This window comes from Calcarisporiella thermophila (genome assembly GCF_041956535.1).
Source record: "Calcarisporiella thermophila strain CBS 279.70 unplaced genomic scaffold VTP21scaffold_32, whole genome shotgun sequence".
In the NCBI taxonomy this organism is placed as follows: domain Eukaryota; kingdom Fungi; phylum Calcarisporiellomycota; class Calcarisporiellomycetes; order Calcarisporiellales; family Calcarisporiellaceae; genus Calcarisporiella; species Calcarisporiella thermophila.
This window is the reverse complement of record NW_027192222.1, coordinates 235,973-258,589: the sequence shown is the minus strand read 5'-3', so window position 1 is coordinate 258,589 and position 22,617 is coordinate 235,973. Positions and strand designations below refer to the sequence as shown.

The 22,617-nt window shown below is 43.8% G+C and overlaps 11 protein-coding genes across 11 annotated transcripts; 6 read left to right on the top strand and 5 right to left on the bottom strand.

The window, feature by feature from the left end:
• Positions 1-45: 45 nt before the first annotated feature.
• Positions 46-818, bottom strand: VTP21DRAFT_7774 (40S ribosomal protein uS17; the record flags this gene model as incomplete). Its single annotated transcript, XM_069398552.1, has 5 exons — positions 46-66; positions 138-211; positions 289-501; positions 577-718; positions 807-818. The coding sequence occupies 5 exons, from the start codon at positions 816-818 to the stop codon at positions 46-48; spliced, it is 462 nt and encodes a 153-aa protein (XP_069246343.1).
• Positions 819-1,704: 886 nt separating this feature from the next.
• VTP21DRAFT_7773 (uncharacterized protein) lies at positions 1,705-3,324 on the top strand (the record flags this gene model as incomplete). The annotated part of the gene is made up of 1 exon (XM_069398551.1): positions 1,705-3,324. One exon carries the CDS (start codon positions 1,705-1,707, stop codon positions 3,322-3,324), a length of 1,620 nt encoding a protein of 539 aa, XP_069246342.1.
• A 462-nt stretch (positions 3,325-3,786) lies between these two features.
• VTP21DRAFT_7772 (uncharacterized protein) lies at positions 3,787-4,092 on the bottom strand (the record flags this gene model as incomplete). The annotated part of the gene is made up of 2 exons (XM_069398550.1): positions 3,787-3,981; positions 4,042-4,092. 2 exons carry the CDS (start codon positions 4,090-4,092, stop codon positions 3,787-3,789), a joined length of 246 nt encoding a protein of 81 aa, XP_069246341.1.
• Positions 4,093-4,398: 306 nt separating this feature from the next.
• VTP21DRAFT_7771 (uncharacterized protein) lies at positions 4,399-4,860 on the top strand (the record flags this gene model as incomplete). The annotated part of the gene is made up of 3 exons (XM_069398549.1): positions 4,399-4,622; positions 4,684-4,748; positions 4,817-4,860. 3 exons carry the CDS (start codon positions 4,399-4,401, stop codon positions 4,858-4,860), a joined length of 333 nt encoding a protein of 110 aa, XP_069246340.1.
• Positions 4,861-5,602: 742 nt separating this feature from the next.
• On the bottom strand, positions 5,603-7,598 carry VTP21DRAFT_7770 (uncharacterized protein; the record flags this gene model as incomplete). The annotated part of the gene is made up of 2 exons (XM_069398548.1): positions 5,603-6,256; positions 6,324-7,598. 2 exons carry the CDS (start codon positions 7,596-7,598, stop codon positions 5,603-5,605), a joined length of 1,929 nt encoding a protein of 642 aa, XP_069246339.1.
• Positions 7,599-10,759: 3,161 nt separating this feature from the next.
• On the top strand, positions 10,760-11,578 carry VTP21DRAFT_7769 (60S ribosomal protein uL13; the record flags this gene model as incomplete). The annotated part of the gene is made up of 3 exons (XM_069398546.1): positions 10,760-10,777; positions 10,908-11,046; positions 11,127-11,578. The coding sequence occupies 3 exons, from the start codon at positions 10,760-10,762 to the stop codon at positions 11,576-11,578; spliced, it is 609 nt and encodes a 202-aa protein (XP_069246338.1).
• A 742-nt stretch (positions 11,579-12,320) lies between these two features.
• VTP21DRAFT_7768 (uncharacterized protein) lies at positions 12,321-15,096 on the top strand (the record flags this gene model as incomplete). Its single annotated transcript, XM_069398545.1, has 5 exons — positions 12,321-12,410; positions 12,473-12,743; positions 12,822-13,336; positions 13,410-14,453; positions 14,521-15,096. The coding sequence occupies 5 exons, from the start codon at positions 12,321-12,323 to the stop codon at positions 15,094-15,096; spliced, it is 2,496 nt and encodes an 831-aa protein (XP_069246337.1).
• Positions 15,097-15,574: 478 nt separating this feature from the next.
• On the bottom strand, positions 15,575-15,796 carry VTP21DRAFT_7767 (uncharacterized protein; the record flags this gene model as incomplete). Its single annotated transcript, XM_069398544.1, has 1 exon — positions 15,575-15,796. The coding sequence occupies one exon, from the start codon at positions 15,794-15,796 to the stop codon at positions 15,575-15,577; it is 222 nt and encodes a 73-aa protein (XP_069246336.1).
• Positions 15,797-16,918: 1,122 nt separating this feature from the next.
• VTP21DRAFT_7766 (uncharacterized protein) lies at positions 16,919-18,187 on the top strand (the record flags this gene model as incomplete). The annotated part of the gene is made up of 5 exons (XM_069398543.1): positions 16,919-16,928; positions 16,999-17,046; positions 17,110-17,172; positions 17,274-17,324; positions 17,400-18,187. The coding sequence occupies 5 exons, from the start codon at positions 16,919-16,921 to the stop codon at positions 18,185-18,187; spliced, it is 960 nt and encodes a 319-aa protein (XP_069246335.1).
• Positions 18,188-18,540: 353 nt separating this feature from the next.
• VTP21DRAFT_7765 (uncharacterized protein) lies at positions 18,541-21,540 on the bottom strand (the record flags this gene model as incomplete). The annotated part of the gene is made up of 7 exons (XM_069398542.1): positions 18,541-19,352; positions 19,408-20,258; positions 20,333-20,422; positions 20,484-20,619; positions 20,694-20,897; positions 20,972-21,091; positions 21,147-21,540. The coding sequence occupies 7 exons, from the start codon at positions 21,538-21,540 to the stop codon at positions 18,541-18,543; spliced, it is 2,607 nt and encodes an 868-aa protein (XP_069246334.1).
• A 284-nt stretch (positions 21,541-21,824) lies between these two features.
• Positions 21,825-22,155, top strand: VTP21DRAFT_7764 (uncharacterized protein; the record flags this gene model as incomplete). Its single annotated transcript, XM_069398541.1, has 2 exons — positions 21,825-21,911; positions 22,012-22,155. 2 exons carry the CDS (start codon positions 21,825-21,827, stop codon positions 22,153-22,155), a joined length of 231 nt encoding a protein of 76 aa, XP_069246333.1.
• Positions 22,156-22,617: the final 462 nt, after the last annotated feature.

Below are 22,617 nucleotides of genomic sequence, written 5' to 3'. Positions count from 1 at the left end.
CTACATCATCTCCCACAATCTCTTTTCTAAGAAAATCTAGATAGTTTAAAACTTGGTGAACATTTTCTAGAATAAAAAAAGAGGTCAGTTAAATCCAGATGATATTTTCAATTGAAAGTCGACAAAGATGGACATACCTTCTTGGCCGAGATTTTAGTAACACGAACAACATTGAAGCGTACTGTCTTCGAAAGAGGGCGGCACTGACCGACTGTTGTAAAAAAAAGTTCATATTTTAGCATGCATAAAAAAGGGGCGAGAAAAGGCATATTAATTATGTATGCTTACTGGTAACAAGATCTCCGGGCTCAACACCGATGAAGCAAGGAGACAAATGTGCGGCAACGTTTTTGTGTCTCTTCTCATAACGGTTGTATTTGGGAATGTAGTGGAGGTACTCACGGCGTACGATAATCGTGCGCTTCATCTTAGTGGAGGCGACGACACCAGTAAGGATACGTCCACGGATAGAAACCTCACCGGTAAAGGGGCACTTCTTATCTAATAAAATTTTACCATCAGCATAATTGGAATCAATATGAATACAAGCGCGAGTATAATCCAAAATAGACTAACCGATATAGGTGCCTTCTATTGCCTCACGAGGAGTCTTGAAGCCAAGGCCGACATCCTTGTAGAATCTCTGATGCCTGCCCTTCTTAGCGCCGAATTTGGGGTTCAAAAAGATGCCACGCTGCTTTTGGAAAGCTTTTTCGACCTAAAACGTTGGATGCAAACATCATGTAGGTAAGAAATTAAATCTGATGCGCTGGCTTCCCTCGTTATGACTGATGGACTTTATTTACCTGTTCAGACATGTTTAGATATAGACAGTAATGTTGTCTTTAGAGAGGAGGAACGATAAAAGAGCCTGTTCGACTCGAAAACGTAAACAGAGTTGAGGAACTGTGTCGTCATAAGATGACATCATCAATTTATATCTGATAATTTGGCTCGCTGATGAGAGTAATGAATTAACACCAAGGTAACAGAAGATATACTTAACTCTAATAACTTGCCAATTGAATAAATTTTCAGGTCAAAGCTAAAAAGTGAATCGCAACTAGGTAGAGCAGCTATTATATCATCTAAAAGCCTATATGATTTCTTAAAGTAATCCGGTTTTGAAGATAAAATTGTTGGATTATGAGACTCTTTGGTAGACCACGATTTCTCTCACAAATACTTGTATAAAGGATCAGAGATAAAACATTTAATGCTCATGCTTATTCTCTATTTAATCTCTTAAAAATAACCCAACAAACATATTATAATCGATTTTCTGATATTAAAATTTTACTCTTTAATTATTCTAAAATTATCTATTATAGCTGCAGACTCAGTATAAAATTTATGTATATACATCGACCAACTTACTGCAATGCTTTTCCTTTGGCCTTAAGACAGACCATACTGTTTTAACGAAAAGCTATAATTTAATATTAGAACGAAAATTATATTATATTATTGAGGATTTTATTTTGTATTGGTTCCTATTAATTTGAATCTAAGCCATCAAACGAAAAATAATGTCTCCAAAAATATATAGCAATTCTATCCTACCTTTAAAACTAATATTGAATTCTCTCTCTTCAACATAGTTTGAAAGTAAAATTCATCGTTATTATGCTTCTGCCAATCGAACATTTTCTTACATTACTTTCTTTTTATTGTATTTGCAAATAGGTATATCCTTCCGATTTTATGTGGACAATCTTCAAATCGCGGCGGAGAGCCATAGTGCTCCTCCTCATCCTTAATGTCCTTGTTATGTTTTTTGGCTTCAAGTACATATTCCAGTCACCAGATACATATGACAATTTCGCCGGTAATCCACATCTGGGCAATGGTTTTGAATTTGAAGGCGGAGTTGTACGGACAAAAAACAATCTGGATGGAAATTATAATCCTTCTAAGCAACAGGCAGGCAACTCTGAGCTGTTTGACGAGATGAACGAGGATCCATCTGCCTACGGCCCGCCAGAAGTACTACCTGAGGAGAAGTTCATCGCTTATTTACCGCACAGTGGATTCCACAATCAGCGCATAGAGCTAGAAAATGCCTTGCTCTTAGCAGCGATGCTGAATCGCACTCTTCTTGTACCCAATGTCCTGCTGGGGCCTGCAATGCCATGGACACGGTTTGATAAGCTCTACGCTCGCCTTCTCCTTATGACAAAACGGGGACTTGAGCACTGTCCCTCCGTACCCGAAACTCTACCGCTCCCAGTGGAATGCCTATCGTACGAGGAGAACACACAAGTTCCATGGGACTTTCTCTTCGACCTCTCGGAACTTGAGAAGCATATTCGCATTGTGCGTCGGTACGACATCTCGCTCGAATGGATTTATCAAAATTTACATATGACTGCGAAAGATGTCTACTATTTCAAAGATAATTCACCTTATGATTACTCGTTCATTGATAATAAGTTCTCGACCACTCCACTTGGTCGCTTTGAGCATCGGTACAATTTGGACACGCTGAGGGAAAAACCTCACAAACTGATCCATTTCAACTCCATGTTTGGAAGCTACCGCGTACGTGCCCAGTTGCCCGAGAACCGCCATTTTATTGAGATCATTCGCCGCAATCTCATCTTCCGGAATCCACTTTTGATCAGTACAGCTCAGCGCATTATAGACCAACTGGGTGGGCAGGGTACCTACGTCGGACTACATTTGCGAGTTGGCGATGGAAATTTCGCCCGGAGAGCCTCAATCAACGTGGACCAAATGTACCACTATCTGACAGATGGCTTCACACATCTTACCAAGGAGCAAATAAATTTCCTCGAGGGAGGCACCCACGAGCAGGATATTCTCGAAGATACTTCGTATGAAGTCAAACGGCCGGACGAGCCAATATATGGAAAGAAGAATACAAATCCCGTGCAGCAACCCACGTTTGCACCAAAGGTTAAACGTTCGCTTTTCGAAACAACACGACCAGGAAGACGAGAGCTGAAGAAATGTCGCCCTGCTTCCCATCCAAACCTGAACGGGAATATCAATCTACGCATTTTCATTGCCACTGATGCAAGCAATCCGGAGAAGAATCCCCTCCTCCGTAAAATGTTTAATACATTCCCATGTGTATTTACTCTCTCCGACTTCGAAGCGGACCTCGACGTGATCAAAAATTACCGCAATAAGAAGGAGAAGATAAATATGGCTAAATACCTGGTGCCGATGCTGGACGCTATCATCTCGGCCTCCGGCCACTCGTTTATGGGCACGAAGGACTCGACCTTCTCGAGCTATATTGAGCGCCAGCTTCATCCAATTTATAACAAAAAACCATTGGTCATTGCGGATCAGTGAGCACACTAGAAATCCTACTTTGAACTCTCTGGTGTTTCTTATATTCTTTTGTAATTTGCATGTATCTTTTTTTTTTTCAATATTTTCTTCTCTCCGTCCTTTTTAGTGATATTGAGAAATGGGCCGTTTTTTTGACTTATTGTTTAATATTCTAGATATAACCCACAGTTTTATATTCCCATCAGAACTTATCTAAAGTTGCGAAAACAGGATTCAGTCCAGTTTGCTGGCGAAACTTTATAAAAGTCACAATTTTCCACCCTTTAGTATAAAAATCTTTCAAGCATGAGAGCAAATTGCTCCCATTTTAGATCTTATTAATTTCATATTATAGCGATGCTAATACTGCAAGGTATTTATTAAGTCTTAAGAGTCTTGACTATAATCATAAGTTGCTTAGTTCTATGCTATTATATTTAAAATTTGACAAAAATATTAATTATTTTACACCCATCGCTATTATCACAATCCGGGATCAAATCGGGAGTCGGCAGAATTAGTCAAATGGAGATGGCAGAGAGCTGGTGCTATGGGCGGCGTCAGCGAGACGATGGAGGCAAATATATCTCGTTGAAGCACACCTGGGAGCGTGCGGCTGGCAGAGAGGACTCGGACTGCCGTGTCCTCAGGCGTGCGTGCATTCGAGCGGTGAGATGTCTATTGGATATAGAGCGACCACTAGGGGGCATGTCACATTATATGTGGATCTTGCGGTACACTAGTTGGGGTTGCATGCAAATAGTGCCCGTGGGCCCAGGTGATAATCATTGAACAGAAATTTCAAATTTAGCAGTTTTCAGATATCTCTTATACTTTGATTCTTCAATAATTGAAGAATCAAAGTATAAGAGATTTCTATCAGACATACGAAATTTAGAAATTATTTCTAAATTTCGTATGTCTGATTCAAGCTTACAAATTCCCATTTGGTATACCAGATGCTATTCAAATCATGAAATTGATGACGTATACGAATTGAGCCACATTAGAAATGCTTGATTGCTACAGCACCTATTTAGTTTGGAAATTAAATTTTCACCTCGAAGCATAGTTATTCGATTAAAATTCCAACAAATGGCCCGTCATCATCCAGATCTTATTATGTGTCGCAAGCAGCCAGGAATTGCCATTGGGCGTCTCTGTGAACGCTGCGATGGCAAGTGTCCCATATGCGATTCTTTAGTACGACCAGCAACGTTGGTCCGGATATGCGACGAATGTAATTACGGATCATATCAAAATCGGTGTGTAGTTTGCGGTGCACCAGGAGTCAGTGATGCATATTATTGCGCAGAATGGTAAAATATTCTTCTCTTTTATTTGGATCTCACACCTATTAATAGCTGGAACTAATAATAGCACAAGAATGGAGAAAGATCGTGATGGATGTCCAAAGATCGTTAATCTAGGATCAGCCAAGATTGGTGGGTTAAACTTGCGAGTTTTATATGAAATCCCATTGTTACTCAACCCTCTATTTTTATTACATTAGATCTCTTCTATGAACGAAAAAAATATGGGTTCAAAAAGAGTTGATCTTCCAATGGTTAATATTATCAGAGTTTTTGACATTCTACTTTCCGTTTGAATTAAAAAATATTTATAAATTTTAAATAGCTTTTGTCTTTTTTCTTATCATAATCTTCTCTAGACCTAATTATGCTTTTTATCTCTTCACATTCATATACACCAAAAAATAAACATGAGCATATACTATCTTGTTTAATAATATTGATCCACCTGAAAGAAATTTCGCGACAGCTTCACCGGATAGGAGATTCGGCAACTTTCAAGGAGCGAGATCAAGTCTCCCAAGGGAAACCACTATACAATTTTCCAATAGCTTTATGATGGTTTAAATATGCTTTGTGCTTAAATAAACTGCATGCCTCTAAGGGTGATTATTGCTTCTAGTACATCCATTGCACAAAGCTCTGCATTCCAAGGTGAAGAAAAGATCTACTACTCTAATACAATGTCTACTCCATAATTTCACTTAGTAGATTCTTTTCAATATGGATGATACCACTACAATATGTTGCTCTTAACCATCATGTTTCGACATACATTTAGAAAATGATGCCAGCCATATATTCTCATGTTTTCGTAAGAAGGAGGTTTATTTCTCTCTTATATAGAATGTATTTATTTAACATCTTGGAGTGTAATGAAAGGAATAAAATGAGATAACTATTACACCGTACAGTATTTAACGTGCAGCTTGTTATTTATGAAACAATGGAACTTGAAAACTTGAGAGATGAAAAACATGTAATTTTTACAATCCTGAATAGGTGGGCATTTCCGTATTGACCATTAGCTGGGACGGCGAGACAAAAAATGAATTAAAGCCATCCTGTGAGTAGGGGGTGGGCGAGGTCATGGCCTCCGAGGACATACAGAGCCAGGAGTTTGGCGAGCCGTCTCTTTCGTCTTCCATGCCCTGCTCCTCCTCCTCCTCTTCCCCTTCCTGTTCTTCTATTATAGAGTTCTTGACCCCTTCATCCTCTTCATCATTATCCTCCATATCTTCCTCAGGATGCATGTCTGCGCTCCTAATTCGGAACGCCTCCAATCCAAACTCCATCCCAGTTTCACTTCGGCTCCTACCAACTCTCTTCAAGTATGGGTGTTCATTACTGTCGCGTCGTGTAGGGTAGGGCTCGAAATATCCGCAGACACTTGCTGAACGCGTAGCTCCTCTTTGCTGCAAGATCTGGTCGATCTTATAGAATTCTTCTGCGCTTGGCGAAGGCTGTTGGAACATGAGAGCCTGTTGAATTGGATGGTGATGCTCCAACTGCTTGATATGCGTACGTTTGTGAACGGTGAGACTATCCGAACGAGTGAAGCCTTTTCCGCACACAGGGCACTCATAAGGGCGTATGTTGGAATGAGAGCTGCGAATGTGGCGTTTCCAATGTTGCATACGCTAAAGGGTTATTAGATTATTAGATTGGTTTGGAGCAAAAGAAGGCTCATTTCAGTAGACGACTTACTTTAAACTGACGAGTGCACCCAGAGTACGGGCAAATGAAGGGCCTTGGCTCGGAAAATCCGTTTACGTTGGAACCCATATCTTCTTCAGGCTGTGGCGTTGGAAGAGCAGACATTGCCGAGAACATCATATTATCACCTAAGCCTGGGGGCTCCGATGCCGCAGCACGTTGGCGTTTGCTGTCCAACGAGTAGGGGCTTATGGATGAGGGAGAGGGTGGCACTGTTTGTCGTCGAAATGGGAGATTCAACTGTGGGGTGCCGTGCAGCTCAGTAGGAGATATCGCCGCGGTCGGATCGAATTGCCCAAAAAATTGCGGGGAGTAAGCAGGATAGAACCCGGCTTTAGGAGGAATAAAGCTCTCAGCGATAGCTGCTTTTTCCCAACGGGCCCATACACGCGAGCCAAAGTCTGAAGCGACCGAAGGCACGACTTCAGCACTGTCAATGTTTTTCTCCTGCGTGGTCTGGAGCGATGGAGACTTCTCTTCGTTTTGGGTGGTGGTGGGGGAAGGAGTCGTACTCGATCGAGGGGGAGTAGGCCACTGAACCATATTCTCGGTCCCCTCTGCCGAGCTTTCACGAGATGTTTTGCCTTCATTATGCTCTTGGGATTGCAGGCCGATTGGGATTGTGGGGGTGGTCGGCTTTTCGGCGTCTCCTTCGGATTCATTCCCGAGCAAAGAGCGGCGCAGTTCAAAGAATGCGTTGTCAGTGATGTCCGCGCTCACAGTGGTGGCGGGCTCAGCTACCGATACGCTGGTGGGAGTTAATCCTTTACGTTCCCGTCTAATGTCTCGCTCCAGTGCGTCAAGGAAGAGTTTGTCGTGGGGAACTGAGAACCAGTAATACACTTTTTGCTTCTTAAGAGTACGAATACAGTTGTTTTTGTGCAGCAGCTCCAAAAACTCGCTTCGCGTCTCTTCAAGAACCGCGTCACTTCCGGGGCGGAGATGGCGCATGTCGCTGAAGACGCCTTCTTCGAACTTTTTTAGGTTCGTTACCGGCCTCCCGAATGCTTCAAATCGGAATACAAGTGCTCGCAAAATGTCCGTCGAAGTAATGTGAAAAAGGTTTTTCCACAGGACGCACGTGATTTGTTCGCCATTGGGAAGTCTATAGCAGTTCATCGATTGTCCGCTATTTGGTTGGATAGAGGCTGGCGCAGTAGCGAGGAAGAAGCGTAGTTGTTCGATCTGCTCTTGTCGCTGCTCCTGAGACATCGACATAGCATTGTATGGAGAGGCGGATAAGGAGTTCCTGTGTTGTCCCGTCATAATGCTTGTAGTGTGAATATAAGTACAGACAAGTGGATAGAAAGAGATATGTTTAAACTTGAGAAGATGGGATAGCCGGAAAGAAATAATGCAATGCTAAGGGAGTGAAAGATAAAGTATGAATAGAGTAATGATAAATAATATTGAAGGAAATTAGAATGAAAGTTTTGAAACGACTTGAATTAAGAGACAAAAGAAGGAGGTTCTCTTGTCTTTCAGTGAGGAATGAGGGGAAAGGGCAAATGTAGGTGGAAAATGAAGACAAAATAACAACGAGTTAGAAGATGCTATGATCGCAGAGTGTGCTTGAATAACTCAGAGGGACATGCTAAAGATTGAAGGAAAGGATGCGGGAAGTCTTACAGATTGCAAAGCGAGGGAGAAAAATGAGGAGAAATATACACAAAGGAATGTATTTAATGAACGGAAATGCTATATGAGGCTCTTTTGAAAGAGGGGAAGTTTGAGGAATTGTGTTTTGAAAAAAAGGAAAGCAGGATTCTAAATTTTTCCAATTTATAAACATGAACTTGTAAAGGTAAAAGAGAAGGCTGTCCACCCTGAACTCGAGACATTTTTCATTAACTTGGTCCGCCTACCACTCAGTGGCCCGATCATTGGGGAGATCAAACGAATTCTACGGGGAAATGGGGGGAGGGAGAATTGTGAGAATTCGGATTCGCGCTCACGCCAGCTAGCTCAAATTACAGGCCGAAATTTTCCAGTGTAACATCACGGATCAATTAATTTTTGGGTGAGAGCTCTCGGTCGACTTGAGGCGAAAGATTTGCCGAGAAAAGAGCGCTAGCCGGCGCTAGGGGGTGCGGTGGGGTTTTGCCGACGCGCATGTCTTAGTCACTGCATAAAGTGTGTTCAAGGGGGCGTCAGACCGGACTCGGCTGCCCAAGAGCGATCTCTCGCCAAGGCTAGACCCTGTGAACACGGCGAAAAATAGCGACAAACCGCAAATTGAAATTTTCCAAGTTGAAATACCAATTTGCGCAACCATGATCGTTCCTGTTTTTTCATGAAAACAAGCATTCAAGGAGACTCTAATTATTTGCTTTTCCGAACAGTTAGTTAAGCTTCCACGCTAACCCCAATAGGGCTGGCTCTTAGTCACATCCCTTTTGGCCACCGCTGTGTAATCGCGCTTCTTTAGCCACCGGGCGGCAATTGGTGCTTGCCTGCTCTTTGTTTACTAAAAGCTTATTACAACAACAGATCCGTGTTAATAAGGGTTGCAAGGATCACAAAAGGGCTATTAGATAAAGATTGAAGGATGAACTAATATGGATAAACATGATTTGGTCATGCTAAACCTGTGCTACCACAATGTGAAACACGGAAATAAAGGTCAATTCTCACCTAGTACTCGCCTAATTCTCACCTAGTACTGAACTCGAAGACCGGCCTAGGGCACCTCATTAGTGTCTGTTGATCTTACCGGGCTATTTGGCCACAGTGAAGTCGCCGCCGTCTAATCTCAGGAAGAGAGCGCAAATGATGAAGCGTCATACCTACGTAATAGATATTGGATTGGTAATTGCTTTTAAATAGCAACTTAGAAAACTTGAGCAATCATCATCCCCTGGCATGCTAAGGCACACTTTTTTATACATCGGTCCTTAATTCCACAGCTTATCTCCTCGAGTCAGCTTATTCTTAAACTGGCCATATTCAATGGCCGGCCATTTACGGGGAGATAGCCCCTTACAGGATTCTTATGCAGATTTCAAAAATCACCTCACCAAATGCTATTTTCATCCTTCCAAGATTCCTAAACTTCTTATCTTCTTCCCGTGTGTTCCCACTGTTTCCAACACTTCTCAAATCGCTTCACGTTTTCCCACTCACATATGAATGTCCTTCGAGAAGCTCTTTTCTCCTCCCATTTACAGACTGGTCTGCACTGTAAATGAATCTGCAAAATATATTCTACAAATGAGTGTACAATCGTTGAAACAATTGCAGTCTAACAAGCTATATCAGCTGTGTTTAATGTTTAAGTCAATTGAAAAATAAATTCAAAGAGTCCAGCTTGACCTGCGGATTTATCCATAAAGAAGACTAGAAGCAAATGGGCTTAACGCTTTTGCTCACAAAAGCGGTTTAATAGACTTCATTGGATGATTGGGACGTGTAAGGAGCAACCTTAGATTAGGCGACTTGATTTTAGTCGGCAATTTTTAGATACAGCATTTCTTTCCACTTTTCTATCTCTCACGAGACATCAATTTGTTAAGAAAAGGCTACAAATTTCGCAACCTCATAGATATAAAGCAAAATATATCGCGGATATGTTGTGTTTTTCCTTTCACTCACTTCCAGGAAGCACATATATAAGAGACTATTAGAGAAAGGTGATTTTTTGGGCAATTTATTCGAGGCATGGCACCATCGAATTGTAAATATTTACAATATCTGACTCCATAGAAAAGCTTTTTGGACATACAGTAGGCGTACTATGTTTTTCCCAAACTAATTCATTCACTATCTTGCGCTCGATTTTTTTAGCGAATTTGTCTTTTCCTCTCAGTACTCGGCTTTCCTATCTATTAGGAAAGATTGCGTTCTAATTAACACACCAGGCTGTCTTTCGTCCATATTCTCTCCATCGATGACCATTTATACCTCTTCGAATGTTTGCCCTGAGCCTCCAGTATGTCCCCGATGTGGTCGTCGTCATACGTCGCATGCTGCGTGCGTAACTTAACGAATAATCTATAAGTGATAAGCTTGTTTAGATGGGGCGATATGTTGTCGTCGACGAGATGTCATTTAATTATAGATTATTTAGTGTGACCGTATCTCTTCCTCGATGTATATTTAAACAACCATGAGTAAATGTCTATTATTTCTGCCGAAAATATACCATTGTTCTATATAATTTTATTTTCAAGTAATGACATGTACACATATTCACCGCCCACACTATTATAAGCTGTATTGTCCTTCTGTCCGGCGCAAAGAAGAATAGAGCAGGGTGATGTAGCTAGATTTTACCCTTATCTTGCAATCTACCATGAACTTCGGAGATTCCAATTTTTCGTCATTCGTGTAGACTGCGCCTCCAACCGTAAACAAAAATTCTCTGCACACCCGCCAAAGTGGTTTCTTCCTCTTTTTTTTGTCGCGTCGGTAGCAGTTGATTCTTTACGATGAGCACATTTGAAAAGGTTATTTTCGTCCAGATGTTAAATTGGATCACCCTTTTGCAATGATCTACACAGAACTTGGATCGATTTCTAAATCGGTTCATTCTAGTACTAATGCCTCCTTTCTGATTTATATGCTGTGTTGATTTAGGTGGTTGTCATCGACGGCAAGGGCCATCTCGTTGGTCGTCTCGCCTCCATTGTTGCCAAGCAGATCCTCTCTGGTCAGCGCATTGTGATCGTGCGATGCGAGGATTTGAACATCTCTGGCTCATTCTTCCGTAACAAGCGTATGTTTTTACTATTTATTGAATGGTTTATTTTCCCGTTTTTTGTTGACGAATATCTTTTCTTTTTCTTTCTCATGCAGTTCGCTACTGGCAATATCTTCGTAAGCGCTGCGTCGTGAACCCAACCCGCGGCCCCTTCCACTTCCGTGCTCCCAGCCGGATCTTCTACAAGGCTGTTCGTGGTATGATCCCGCACAAGACTGCTCGCGGTCAGGCTGCATTAGATCGCCTCAAGCTCTTTGAGGGTGTTCCTCCTCCATATGATCGCATGAAGCGCATGGTTGTGCCCCAAGCTCTCCGCGTTCTCCGTCTCCGCCCCGGCCGTAAATATACCAGCCTCGGTAAGGTTTCCCAGGAAGTCGGATGGAAGTACCAGGATATTGTAAAGAAACTCGAGGAGAAGCGCAAGGTGAAGAGCCAGGCCTACTTCCAGCGGAAGAAGGCCATTGCCCAGTTGAAGCAGAAGGCTATTGCCGACAAGGCGGCAGAGCTGAAGCCTATTCAAGAACAGCTGGTCGCCTTGGGTCATTAAATGGCGTTTCGATTAAGGTCTTTTGTGTTTTTTGTTTTGAACATAAAAATAACAGAGCTTATTATTTTATCAATCTCATACAAGGCCAAATATCCTGCCCTATTTTTGATTTTTTTATGCTTTCGTTGAAGGATATAACAAATTTAAAGGGCCTTTTCATCAAAGGGGTGAGCATCTTGCTAACATACCCGGGTATGCGCAGCTTTGCTGGATTAGCTGAGAGCATTGACCCAGAAAACTCTCCACCCCCCAGATCTAAATTTCGTTCCAATTTAAGGTGGCTTATGAATAAATAAACTTTTAGAGGCGGATTTTACTGGTGTGGGTGCGCTTTTAAGAGAAAGAAGGCTAGGGACCATTGCGGAAAGAATTAAAAGGAAGTTCATTGTGTATATATAAAATAAGAGAAGAGGATTGTATAAAAGGAAAAGATTACTGTTTATTCTAATTGTTTTTACCTGCCTGTTCTTTATCTCTCCTGTTTCTCCATATATATTTTTTTTGGTTAGAATTTTTTTTTTTCTCCATCCAATCGCCAATCTCAGCCGATAGGAGAGCACACACCCTCAAATCCCATCTGATTGTAAGTAAAGATTTCCCATTTATTTCACGATTTTGCTTCTACTATTTGATGAGCATCTTTATTCTATTCTTATCAACATGGGAAAATTATGGCTAAACGGTAATTTTTATTTTTATTCAGACTAAGCTCGCTATTTAGTCTTTGGATCCCGTTGCAATCATGTTGCCACGAACGCTTGCAGATAGTTCTGCGAATAAAAGTAAACCAAATATTTACCAACCGATGGCGATGAACGAAAGACATGGCCAGGTATATAGATGATTTCTGAAGTTATTGACGATTCAAAATTAAAACAATCTTTTTCTAAACAGCAACTTGCCGCCTTCTTCCAGGGCAAATTCGATGAGCAGGATATGGATCCGCACGGTAATTTTAATCGCTCAAATAGCGCCCCACCGCTTCCTCACGAGCCACAAACCGATGAAAGTAAAGTACGGATGGATCCGCGAATGCGATTGCAAGGCATCTCGGCTACTTCGCCTGGTTCATCGTGGCAATTATGGAGCGGGGGGTTGGATTTAAATGGTCCAGCGACTTTTTCGGCTGCTAGTGCAAATCACTTTGCAAGAGAACAAGGATTGGGTAAGACGATATTTTATTTTCATCCTTCCCTGTTTTATTAGCTTCATGTATAATTCTTTTCAAATTTTTGCTTTTCAGGATTGGATCCGGGGCCGTTTTCAGCTAGAGAATTTTCTGGTCATGAGCAGACCAACGTATTTGAATCCTCCTTCTCACCTGCTGCTTCCTCAGCAGTTTCCTCTGCGTCGATCTGGCGCCCATCTATGGATTCGCCAGATGGCAATAGACGTGGTCACTATGCTGGGCTAATGCGGCAAGGCTCACCCATGGCTGCACAATCTCCACCGCAGCAACAATATATGACGTCTAGCCAGAGTGCATATGATCCGCGGCATCTCATTTATGATCCTTCAACTCTTGCTGACGATCCCCATCTTGTAAACTCAATGTTAAATGCGGCGCTGGATGTTGGTGAGGATGCAGATGCGCGAAGTAAGACTCGTTCACCTCCACTTCGCTCTCGCCTTAACGAGCTCCCACCTCGCGCGAATTCCACTCCTCCAACACAGCGGCAAGCTGCTGGAGGGGTGCCCCAAGATGGGAATATGGAACTCCTGCTTGCGATGCGCAACATGGGGCTAAATGACGCTTCGGTACTATGATTTTATTCTCTTTGACGTCTCTTGCTCATTATACTAATGCTTTTAATATTGTTTCAATGTGTAGGATGATTTGCTTGCTGTTCAGCGAGCTCGTTTGATGCAGCAGCAGGCTCTCCATGAATACAATCTTCTTGCCAATAGCCCAACAATGATGAGTCCCGGTACAATGAGCCCTGGTGCGATGAGCCCTCAGATATACGGAGGTGCTTGGGACCAAACAGGGGCAGTGGACCCACGCTCTTCCCCTGGGCTCATGATGGGAGGTAATCCCCTGGCTATGAGAGCTCATCCTCTCCTCAACCAACCCGTCTCTTACTCAAATCCCTCGAACGAAATGCTTGTGCGCCAGCAACTCGCTGCCGCTCTTGCCAGTGGTTCCAACTCTCCCTCGTTACGTGGAACCCCTCCCCTCACCGATCCTCGCAATGCTGCCCTTCTTGAGAAAAAATTTGCCCTTCAGAGCTTGCAGTGGATGCGCCGACCTACGGCTGGACGTCGGTCCACCCTCGACCCCTCTCAGCCGTTGCGGAGTCCGCTTCTTGAGGAGTTCCGCAACAGCAAAAATAAACGCTACGAGCTGAGTGATCTTGCTGGTCATGTGGTAGAATTCAGCGGCGACCAACATGGCTCACGGTTCATCCAGCAAAAATTGGAATCGGCTACCACCGAGGAGAAGGATATGGTGTTTGCCGAGGTGTTCCCCAACTCGCTTCAGCTAATGACGGATGTTTTTGGAAACTATGTGATCCAAAAATTCTTCGAGCATGGCGATCAGCGTCAGAAGACCCTCTTAGCACGGCAGATGCAAGGGCACGTCCTTGCGTTGTCGCTGCAGATGTACGGATGTAGGGTGGTGCAAAAGGCGTTGGAGCATGTTCTTGTGGATCAACAGGCGGCGCTTGTGCGGGAGCTGGACGGATATGTGCTCAAATGTGTGAAGGACCAGAATGGAAACCATGTCATTCAGAAAGCGATTGAACGGGTGCCCGCCCGTGAGGTGCAGTTTATCATCGAGGCTTTCCAGGGACAGGTGTACCATCTGGCCACCCATCCTTATGGGTGCAGAGTGATCCAGCGCATGTTTGAACACTGTACTGACGAGCAAACGGTAAGAGCAACCGTGTGATTTATCGGTTGGCTTTGCGATCCTCTTATTTATACTCTGTGTTCAACAGAAGCCCCTGCTAGCCGAGCTTCACCGGTACACAAACAACCTTGTCCTGGATCAGTACGGCAACTATGTGATCCAACATGTGCTTGAGCGTGGGCGTCCCACGGAAAAAGCGCAGGTCTGTACGCAGATCCAGGGGCAAGTTGCGCAGTTGAGCAAGCACAAGTTCGCAAGCAATGTGGTCGAGAAGTGTATTACGTTCGGAAGCCCCACCGACAGGCAGCATTTGATTGCTGAAGTGATAAGCGATGAAAATGCCCTGGTAGGGATGATGAAGGACCAGTTTGCAAACTATGTTGTACAAAAGATGCTGGAGGTTGCCGCTCCCGAAGAACGCGAGGTGCTCATCTCCAAGATCCGTCCCCATCTCTCGACCCTGCGCAAGTACACCTATGGCAAGCACTTGATTGCCAAGGTGGAGAAGTTGGAGGGGGGAATTTCCGCCGCAGAGGGGGAGAAAGGAAAAGAGAAGGAAAAGGAGACCGAAAATGAGATAGAGACTGAGAATGGGAACGAGAATGGGAATGGGACTGAGAAAGCGAAGGAGGACGGGGAGGCAGAAGCAGCCGGCGATAAATAGCGCACGAGTCAAAATATATATACATATATATTTCTATTATTATTTATGTATGTGGGGGTTCCTTTTAAAGAATTTTGGATATTTCTCTTCGTTTTGTAAAAAGTGTATATGAATTTTTCTCCTTTTCATCTATTCTTTTTCTTATCTCTTTTTTTTTTTTCTTCTCCTTTTATACAGTTAGTACGCTTTTATATATAATTTTTTTTTTGATGTGATATTTTTCTTTTATTTTTTTATTATTTGGTCATTGTGGATAACCGTTTACTCTCTTTCCTCAAATGTTGTTCATTTTCTATTCTTTTCTCTCTTTTTCTCGACAACTTTGCTAATAATGAATAACACTCTGTGGACATATTATTATTATATATAGTAGTATTTCATCTTTTTATTACATTGTTTTCCATTTGAATCTCGAACATTTAAAATAACAAATTATCCACCTCCAAAATTGAATCCCGGCCTTAATCTACTTAATATCTCAAAGAATTGAAGGATACATGGTTGTTTCAACTATATTTTTCACTTCCCAGGTGGCTTGGTTGCAAATTGGGGTCTGAAAAAATTGGGACTCTATTTGCTGAAGTGCCAGTAATAGGTCAAGAATGGGCATCTGGTTGCAATAGCTTCTTCCTGCCAGCCCATGATGTTTGATTACACAATCAAGATATAGCCTCGCAGTAGTTGTTGCCGTAGCCATCATTGATGTCGGAACTAAGTGCGTCATTTTAGTAAGTCGATCCATTTAGCATCTGCATATCAACCCATGTTTGCGTTCCACATTTTGATGCACCGCAATTGGTGTATTGTGGGCTTCCTGTAGAAGTTGCAGGCGTATCTTCTTGTCATTTGGAATGACTAAGCGATCGCTATCCTCCCACTTTCCGGTATATGTGTGTCAAGCGTTCCCCAGAGCTTTAGGATGCAATCCGAATAAACTAAACCATACCCGTCTGGGAGTGGTGCGAACGTCCTGTTTATCAACCTCAAAAAGTTGCCCGCGGGCTGGAAAATCCAAATGGAAGCGCTGAATACTCATCAGTATAGCAAGTTCTGAAGGCTGTCTCGCGTGTATCCTCAGATGCAACACGATAGCAGATGAGTTATCGAGGTGATAAGATCATATGATTGCTGCAATCATCAGAGTACAGATTGCTGAACAATTATTGAATCGCATCAAGGGAGGATTCAATAATGTGAAGTAATTAAACAAAGGCCGTTGTGCCAGTTGCTTAAGAATCGGTCCAAATTCCTAAAGGAATGGTTTTATATGGTATCCAAATGTACAATAATCGATGGGCTCATATACCTGAAGGAGGGAGATGGAAATTGTTTTTTATTCCACATGACAACGAGATTCGTCTTTAACCTGATGCACCAGTGGTAGAACATCAAGATGTGGAGCGCACATACTAGTTGATACGTCGTTGCTATTTGGATCGACTGACAAAGATGACGCACTTAATATTGACAGCTATGTGGCTACGGCTACGGCGACAACTATAGCAAGATTATATTTCGACTATGTGATCAAACATCATGGGCTGGCATAAACGATTATACCAGATCGTGACCCCTGATTTGCGAAATTTTGTAAAGAGCTACGTCCACTTTTGGGTATAAAGATAAAATGTAGCACCACTTTTCATCCTCAATCTGCTGTGGCTGGGTTATTCGCCCTAGTAGGTGGCTTTTATTTATTATTTACATCCAAGCCGCTCGCAGTTGACAGTTTGTAGTTTCGATTGTAGAGAAAAAAATAATTGTTTTCTCTCCATAAATTTTTGGATCGTCTATAGTGTGAATCTTCAATAACCTAAGACAAATGGCATACAGTATGGAATTTTAAACGTTTGATGCATCCGCCATCTCTTTTTGCTTACAATCTTTGTTCTTTGCTTACAGATCCCCCAGGTCGAGGAGGAGGTGGTGGTCGTGGTGGACGAGGTGGAGGTAGGTTGTTCTTCTTTTTAATTGGTTTTACATATGCTTAACGATGCATTATGATTGCTATAGGTCGCGGTGGTGGTGCTGGTGGCCGTGGTGGATTTGGCGGTCGTGGTGGATTTGGAGGCCGAGGTAAGAAATTTTCAGCCTTATCCCTTTTCTTTTTCTTTTTAAGCCAGTTACATGAATTTCACTCATTTCTGATATCATCACTATTTTTCAATATAATTTAGGTGGTGGCCGTGGTGGAGTACAAAAGCGTGATGCTGGTCGGGGTGGTCGTGGTAAGATTTCAGTATTACCTATGTACATTCTTTGTACTCATCAATTAACCTTTCATTTTCCCTCTCTTTCTTAAGGTGGCCGTGGAGGTCGCGGAGGAGGTCGCGGTGGTGGTCGCGGTGGAGCAGCCAAGGGTGCCAAGGGTGGCTCTAAGGTTATTGTGGAGCCCCATCGTCACGAAGGTGTCTTCGTTGCACGTGGAAAGGAAGATTTGCTCGTCACCAAGAACTTGGTCCCCGGAGAGTCTGTCTATGGCGAGAAGCGCATTTCCGTTGAGGGACCCGATGGCACCAAGACCGAATACCGTGTGTGGAATCCGTTCCGCTCGAAGTTGGCGGCCGGTATCCTTGGTGGTGTAGACCACATTCACATTGCACCCGGCAAGAAGGTTCTCTATTTGGGTGGATCCGCCGGTACCACTGTATCGCATGTGGCTGATATCATTGGCCCTGAGGGGATTGTCTATGCTGTGGAGTTCTCGCATCGCTCCGGTCGCGATCTCATCAACATGGCAAAGAAGCGCACCAACGTTATTCCGATCATTGAGGACGCACGGCACCCGCATAAATACCGCATGCTCGTCAGCATGGTCGATGTGGTGTTTGCCGATGTTGCGCAGCCTGATCAGGCCCGTATTGTCGGTCTCAACGCACACCACTTCTTGAAGAACAACGGGCATGTGGTGATCTCCGTCAAAGCAAGTTGTATCGACAGTACCGTCGACCCCGCTACCGTGTTCGCTCGGGAGGTGAAGAAGATGGTGGAGGAGAAGATCAAACCTCAGGAGCAGTTGACCCTTGAACCCTATGAGCGTGACCACGCACTGATTGTGGGCAAATATGTACGCACCAAGCTGTCCAAGTAAACAAAGGAAAGGAGGACAGGACACCAAAATGATAATGTTCTTTAGGATAGGAGGTGTCTGTGAGATGTTGAAAATCAAAATTGGATATACATACTGCAGATGGTCTTATTTTTTTCTTTTTCCTTTGAAAAACTTTTTTTTAAAACTCTTCTACACATAGAGGTGGCGTGCATTGTCTTCTTCTCTTCTCTGTACTTTTTTATTTTCTGACCTTCTTCCTCTTCCCTTCTTCCCATCTTTTCCCCCTTTTTTTTTCCTCCTTTATAAGTTTGTGTGTGAGTAATATATTTTCTCAAACAATAATAAAAAAAAGCTAAAATGTTTATTAAATTAAAAGATAAGCTGAATGCACTTTAGAGACTGAGTTCTTGAGAAACCCTGAGCAAATACCCCCCGAGCATAAAAGGCACCGCCCAATCGTCCAAGTGCCGCACCAAATCAGCATAGGCAGGCGACCCTCCCTTTTGAGGCTCGAGCGTTCCACCAAATAGACGACAATAGAGATTAGCGTGTACTCCGCCTTCCTGAGCAGAAGCAGGCTGGCCGGCCAGTTCGAAGAACAAGCTGAGATTTTGTATTGGCGCCGCGTTCCTCAGCTGCACCACGAACACATCAGCCTTGCTTTCGCTGGCTGCCCAGGCGGTCGGATCCATCCCTTGCACCCAAAAGTTCGAAACGCGGTCCTTGTCCTGCAAGAATACTTCGCAATATCCAGTTCCGTTCAGTTGCACATCCACCCTCGCGACCCTCTGCGGACCGCCATTTCGGGTAGTCAATTCATACTTGGTAGGCTGCACTTGCATTTTCCCAGCGGCCCATTCCGCCACTGGCACCTCGTATTCACATATTTCTTTGCCGCCCTCCTGCCTGCATGTCATATTCCAAATGCGAGCGCCTTTTTGTGAGGCACTCTCAAGGGCCTGGCGAAGGGGTGCTCGAGACTCTGCGACCGCGACCGATCGATTTGTAGTGGGGTAGATGGTATGCGTGAATGCGACTTTGGCAGGCGACGTGTCCTGGTGGAACGGGAAGCGTACTGCAAGGGGAATGAAGAGAGCAATGGCCACGAGGAATAGGACGAGCGTAGTAATACCGGGGTAGCCCGCACGCCGGGTATAGGGGAGTAAGGGAAGCACTGCTAACAAGCCAACGAGGCAATAAAGAACTAAAATCGCAGAGTTTAGTATTCTTCATTAGGGATTCCAAATGGTTCAGCTTACCTGCGGGGATAAGAGGAGAGGTCCCGTCCTGTACGGTGGCCGGGATTCCGTTAATGGCGACATAGGACAGTCCGACCGTCAAGATTAATGGGAACGTGCACGTCAATATTAATCGTACAACCCACATCCAGCTTTCCACTTTCTTTGGTACAACAAAATCGAGTACTGCTGCCACGGCTGCGAAAGCCCAGAAATATAGCATGAAATAGAGTCCCCCCATATTTCGATACGACAATGCAAGCGAAATGATCACCCCGCACCACCATAGCCAAACCATTCCATGCGTTAGCGCTTGTTCATAGTTTGCGGCGGGCTGGGTGTTTTCTTGGGATGAATTGCTTGTGGATCTTTTCTGAATGCAACGAGCAACCACCCCCCATATATACTGCACCAGAGACACTGCAGTCATCGCCATGAGTGCAAAGCATATGACAGAAAGATGTGGGTATCCATAAAGTGCCATCGGATTGGCTCGATTCAAGATAAGTACAAATACGAGCATCAGTACAATCGCGGCTACGACACTAATCAAGATAGTAGCGAATGCATGCCCTACGCTAGCCATCGCAGCAAGGGGAGATCCTCGTCGACGCAGAACAAACTGACGCAGTCCCAGTCCCACTGCATATCCTAACGGCGTCAATACGATAGCCATAATATTCAGGCCGCGATATGTAGAGAAGGCGTAGCATACAGCCTGCCGCCCCATGATATCGAACATCACATATCTTTCAACTACTCTTAATTCCTCGCTTGAGAGAAGTTTTGAGTCGGCCAGGGTGCGTGTCAGTTGAAGAGTATTAGCCCCCATTTGCTGAACTGAGCCAGGGGTAATGTGGTTGAGATCATCTCTATCAGAGAAGAGAAAAGTTCAGCGAAAAAAAAAATTTCTGAAATAAAAAGTGGTATATGGGGGATAATCCACCTGTAAGTGTGGTATAAACTTCGCATATGGTAAAACGCCATATCCATTCCCATCATGCCGTTGTCAATATACACCGAATAATCCGTTTGGCTATATTATGGGTCATCGATTGGTATGAATTGTGGCTTTACTTCATAGAAGTTTCATTTACCTCTTTACCGAACCCATCTCAAACTGATCCTGAGCAAATGCATTTGTGTGTGCATAGGGAACACTTCTATAAGCCCTTCCAAAAGCAGGGCCAGTAAGCCGGAAAAGCAGAGATGGCCCTCCAGTGCCAGCACCCTCTGTTAAACACGCGGAATTGGAATATTTGTTATTGACCACAATTAAATAGGCATTTATATATGGGAATACTCACCCAAGTTAACAAAGGCACGCACATCCTTACTCCATGGATGCTTTGTGAATGCCAGCGATCCCAGCAGACCCTCTTCCTCGGCGTTATTAAAGTTAAAGATAACGGTGCCATCGACAGGATTATGGATTATGTTTCGTATCAATTCCAGCATAATAGCGATAGCAGCACCGTCGTCTGTAGCACCCATACTTCCATCCACCGAATCTTTTAGAAGAGTCGATTTAAAAATCAGTGGAAGCCGTAGCAAAGAACATTCTCATTCGAGCACTGAAGCTTACCATAGTGAGCTGACACCATAAAAGCGTCGCTGCTGTTACTTTGGCCAATGACTTTAGCTAAGACGTTAGTAGATTCGACATAGTCAAAAGCTCTCGGCTCCTTGGTTCCCATGCGATAGTCTAACGAGATAACCAATAAGCACAACATTTACACTTAAAAACGGAAGTTATTTACTCTTTCTCAACCCATGGTATACTACAGTGTCATTGGTGTCGAGTTCTATTTTAACATTTCGCAATGCGGCTTCGCGCTGTAGGCTCACCAAATGCTCGATGATATATTCACGCACTTCACGGTTTCGTTGCGAATTGACTGGGTGCGATTCATTTGCAATGAATTCCAGGTGCTCCCAAGCAGCTTTTCCGGAAAATTGGCCCGGCGATGTTGTAGCAACTTCGGATGGGAGAGCGGTAGGAAGATTATCTGTCACAAACCAGGTTGCACAAATTACACAGGCGTAAAGAGCAAGAATTGCCAGATAAGTGATCAGACATCGGGACGGTGAAGTGAGTCGCCGGCGCGGATTGCTCTCTGCTACTTTTTCCGTGTCTTTGGGTTCAGGGTCCATGGTTGAGCGCGTTTCCCTAAGCTTTCGGTTCCTCAAGGTCATCCTACCTCCTTCCGGCTATTTATAGCAGGACAAATGGAGCAGAGGGTATGCGAAGGATTTGCAGAAGAGTCGGGAAGCACACTGTATGACTTGTAGAAAAAAAGAAGATGGAGTTGAATCGTTAATAATGGTCGAAAACAATTTATCCGCCCCTCTTTGTAGTATATGGCAATTCCACAGTCCCTGCCGCACCTTCCGCTGTGACTCCGCTCGGATTTTACCGTTTTTTGCAAAGCTAAGCCATGCGGAGGAGTCTAGCGTGGGCGACCTTTGCCAAGGGGCTGGTGGGTCGTGCTCCACGCTGGAGGCTAGGCCACCCCACTGGCTGGGTAAACCAGGGTCCCTGCTTACGCTCGGAAGAGGTGGGCTGGGCTGAAATCCCACCCTCCTCCACACTATGCTCTCCTTCGAATTGCAAAATCAGCTCAGCTCTGGCTACCGAATCAGGATCAGTCCTCGCTTGCTCAGTCACAAGCTTTGAATCTCAAGGTGAGTGTGGGACTCATTGACTTTGCTGCCATCCAACTCGGCCATCGTTTGAGGGAACCATTAGTGATGAATCAAATACGCTAAAGAACACATTGAAAAGCCATGATTATAATCTTTGATACATATATGATAGACTTTGGTCAACTCAAGCAAAACTTCGAGAGCGCTCTATTCAAAGGGTGGAATTTTCTCGTATCTGATCTCTTAATAAACCCCTGGATACGGAAGAGAGCAGGGCAAATACGGGCTCTACCTGTACCATATTTCAGGAGATTCACTCCCAACTGAAACCGTTGATGCGAAATACATTTTTAAAGAAAAGTAAAAAGGGATAGTAGAGAAAATTTAGCACAGTGAAGAGCTAAATTATTATGAAGATTCAAGATAATCGGGGTACAAAAGAGGCAAAGTTAAAGTGAAAAAAGGTTTATTTTGATGAGTTTGCCTTGAGATCGGTCGTGTAAGGCCCCTCTACCGCTGCTCTCCCATCCGGCCGGGTGGGTTTATGGAAAATTACCAATCTGTCTTTGTCACTCAACGAAACAA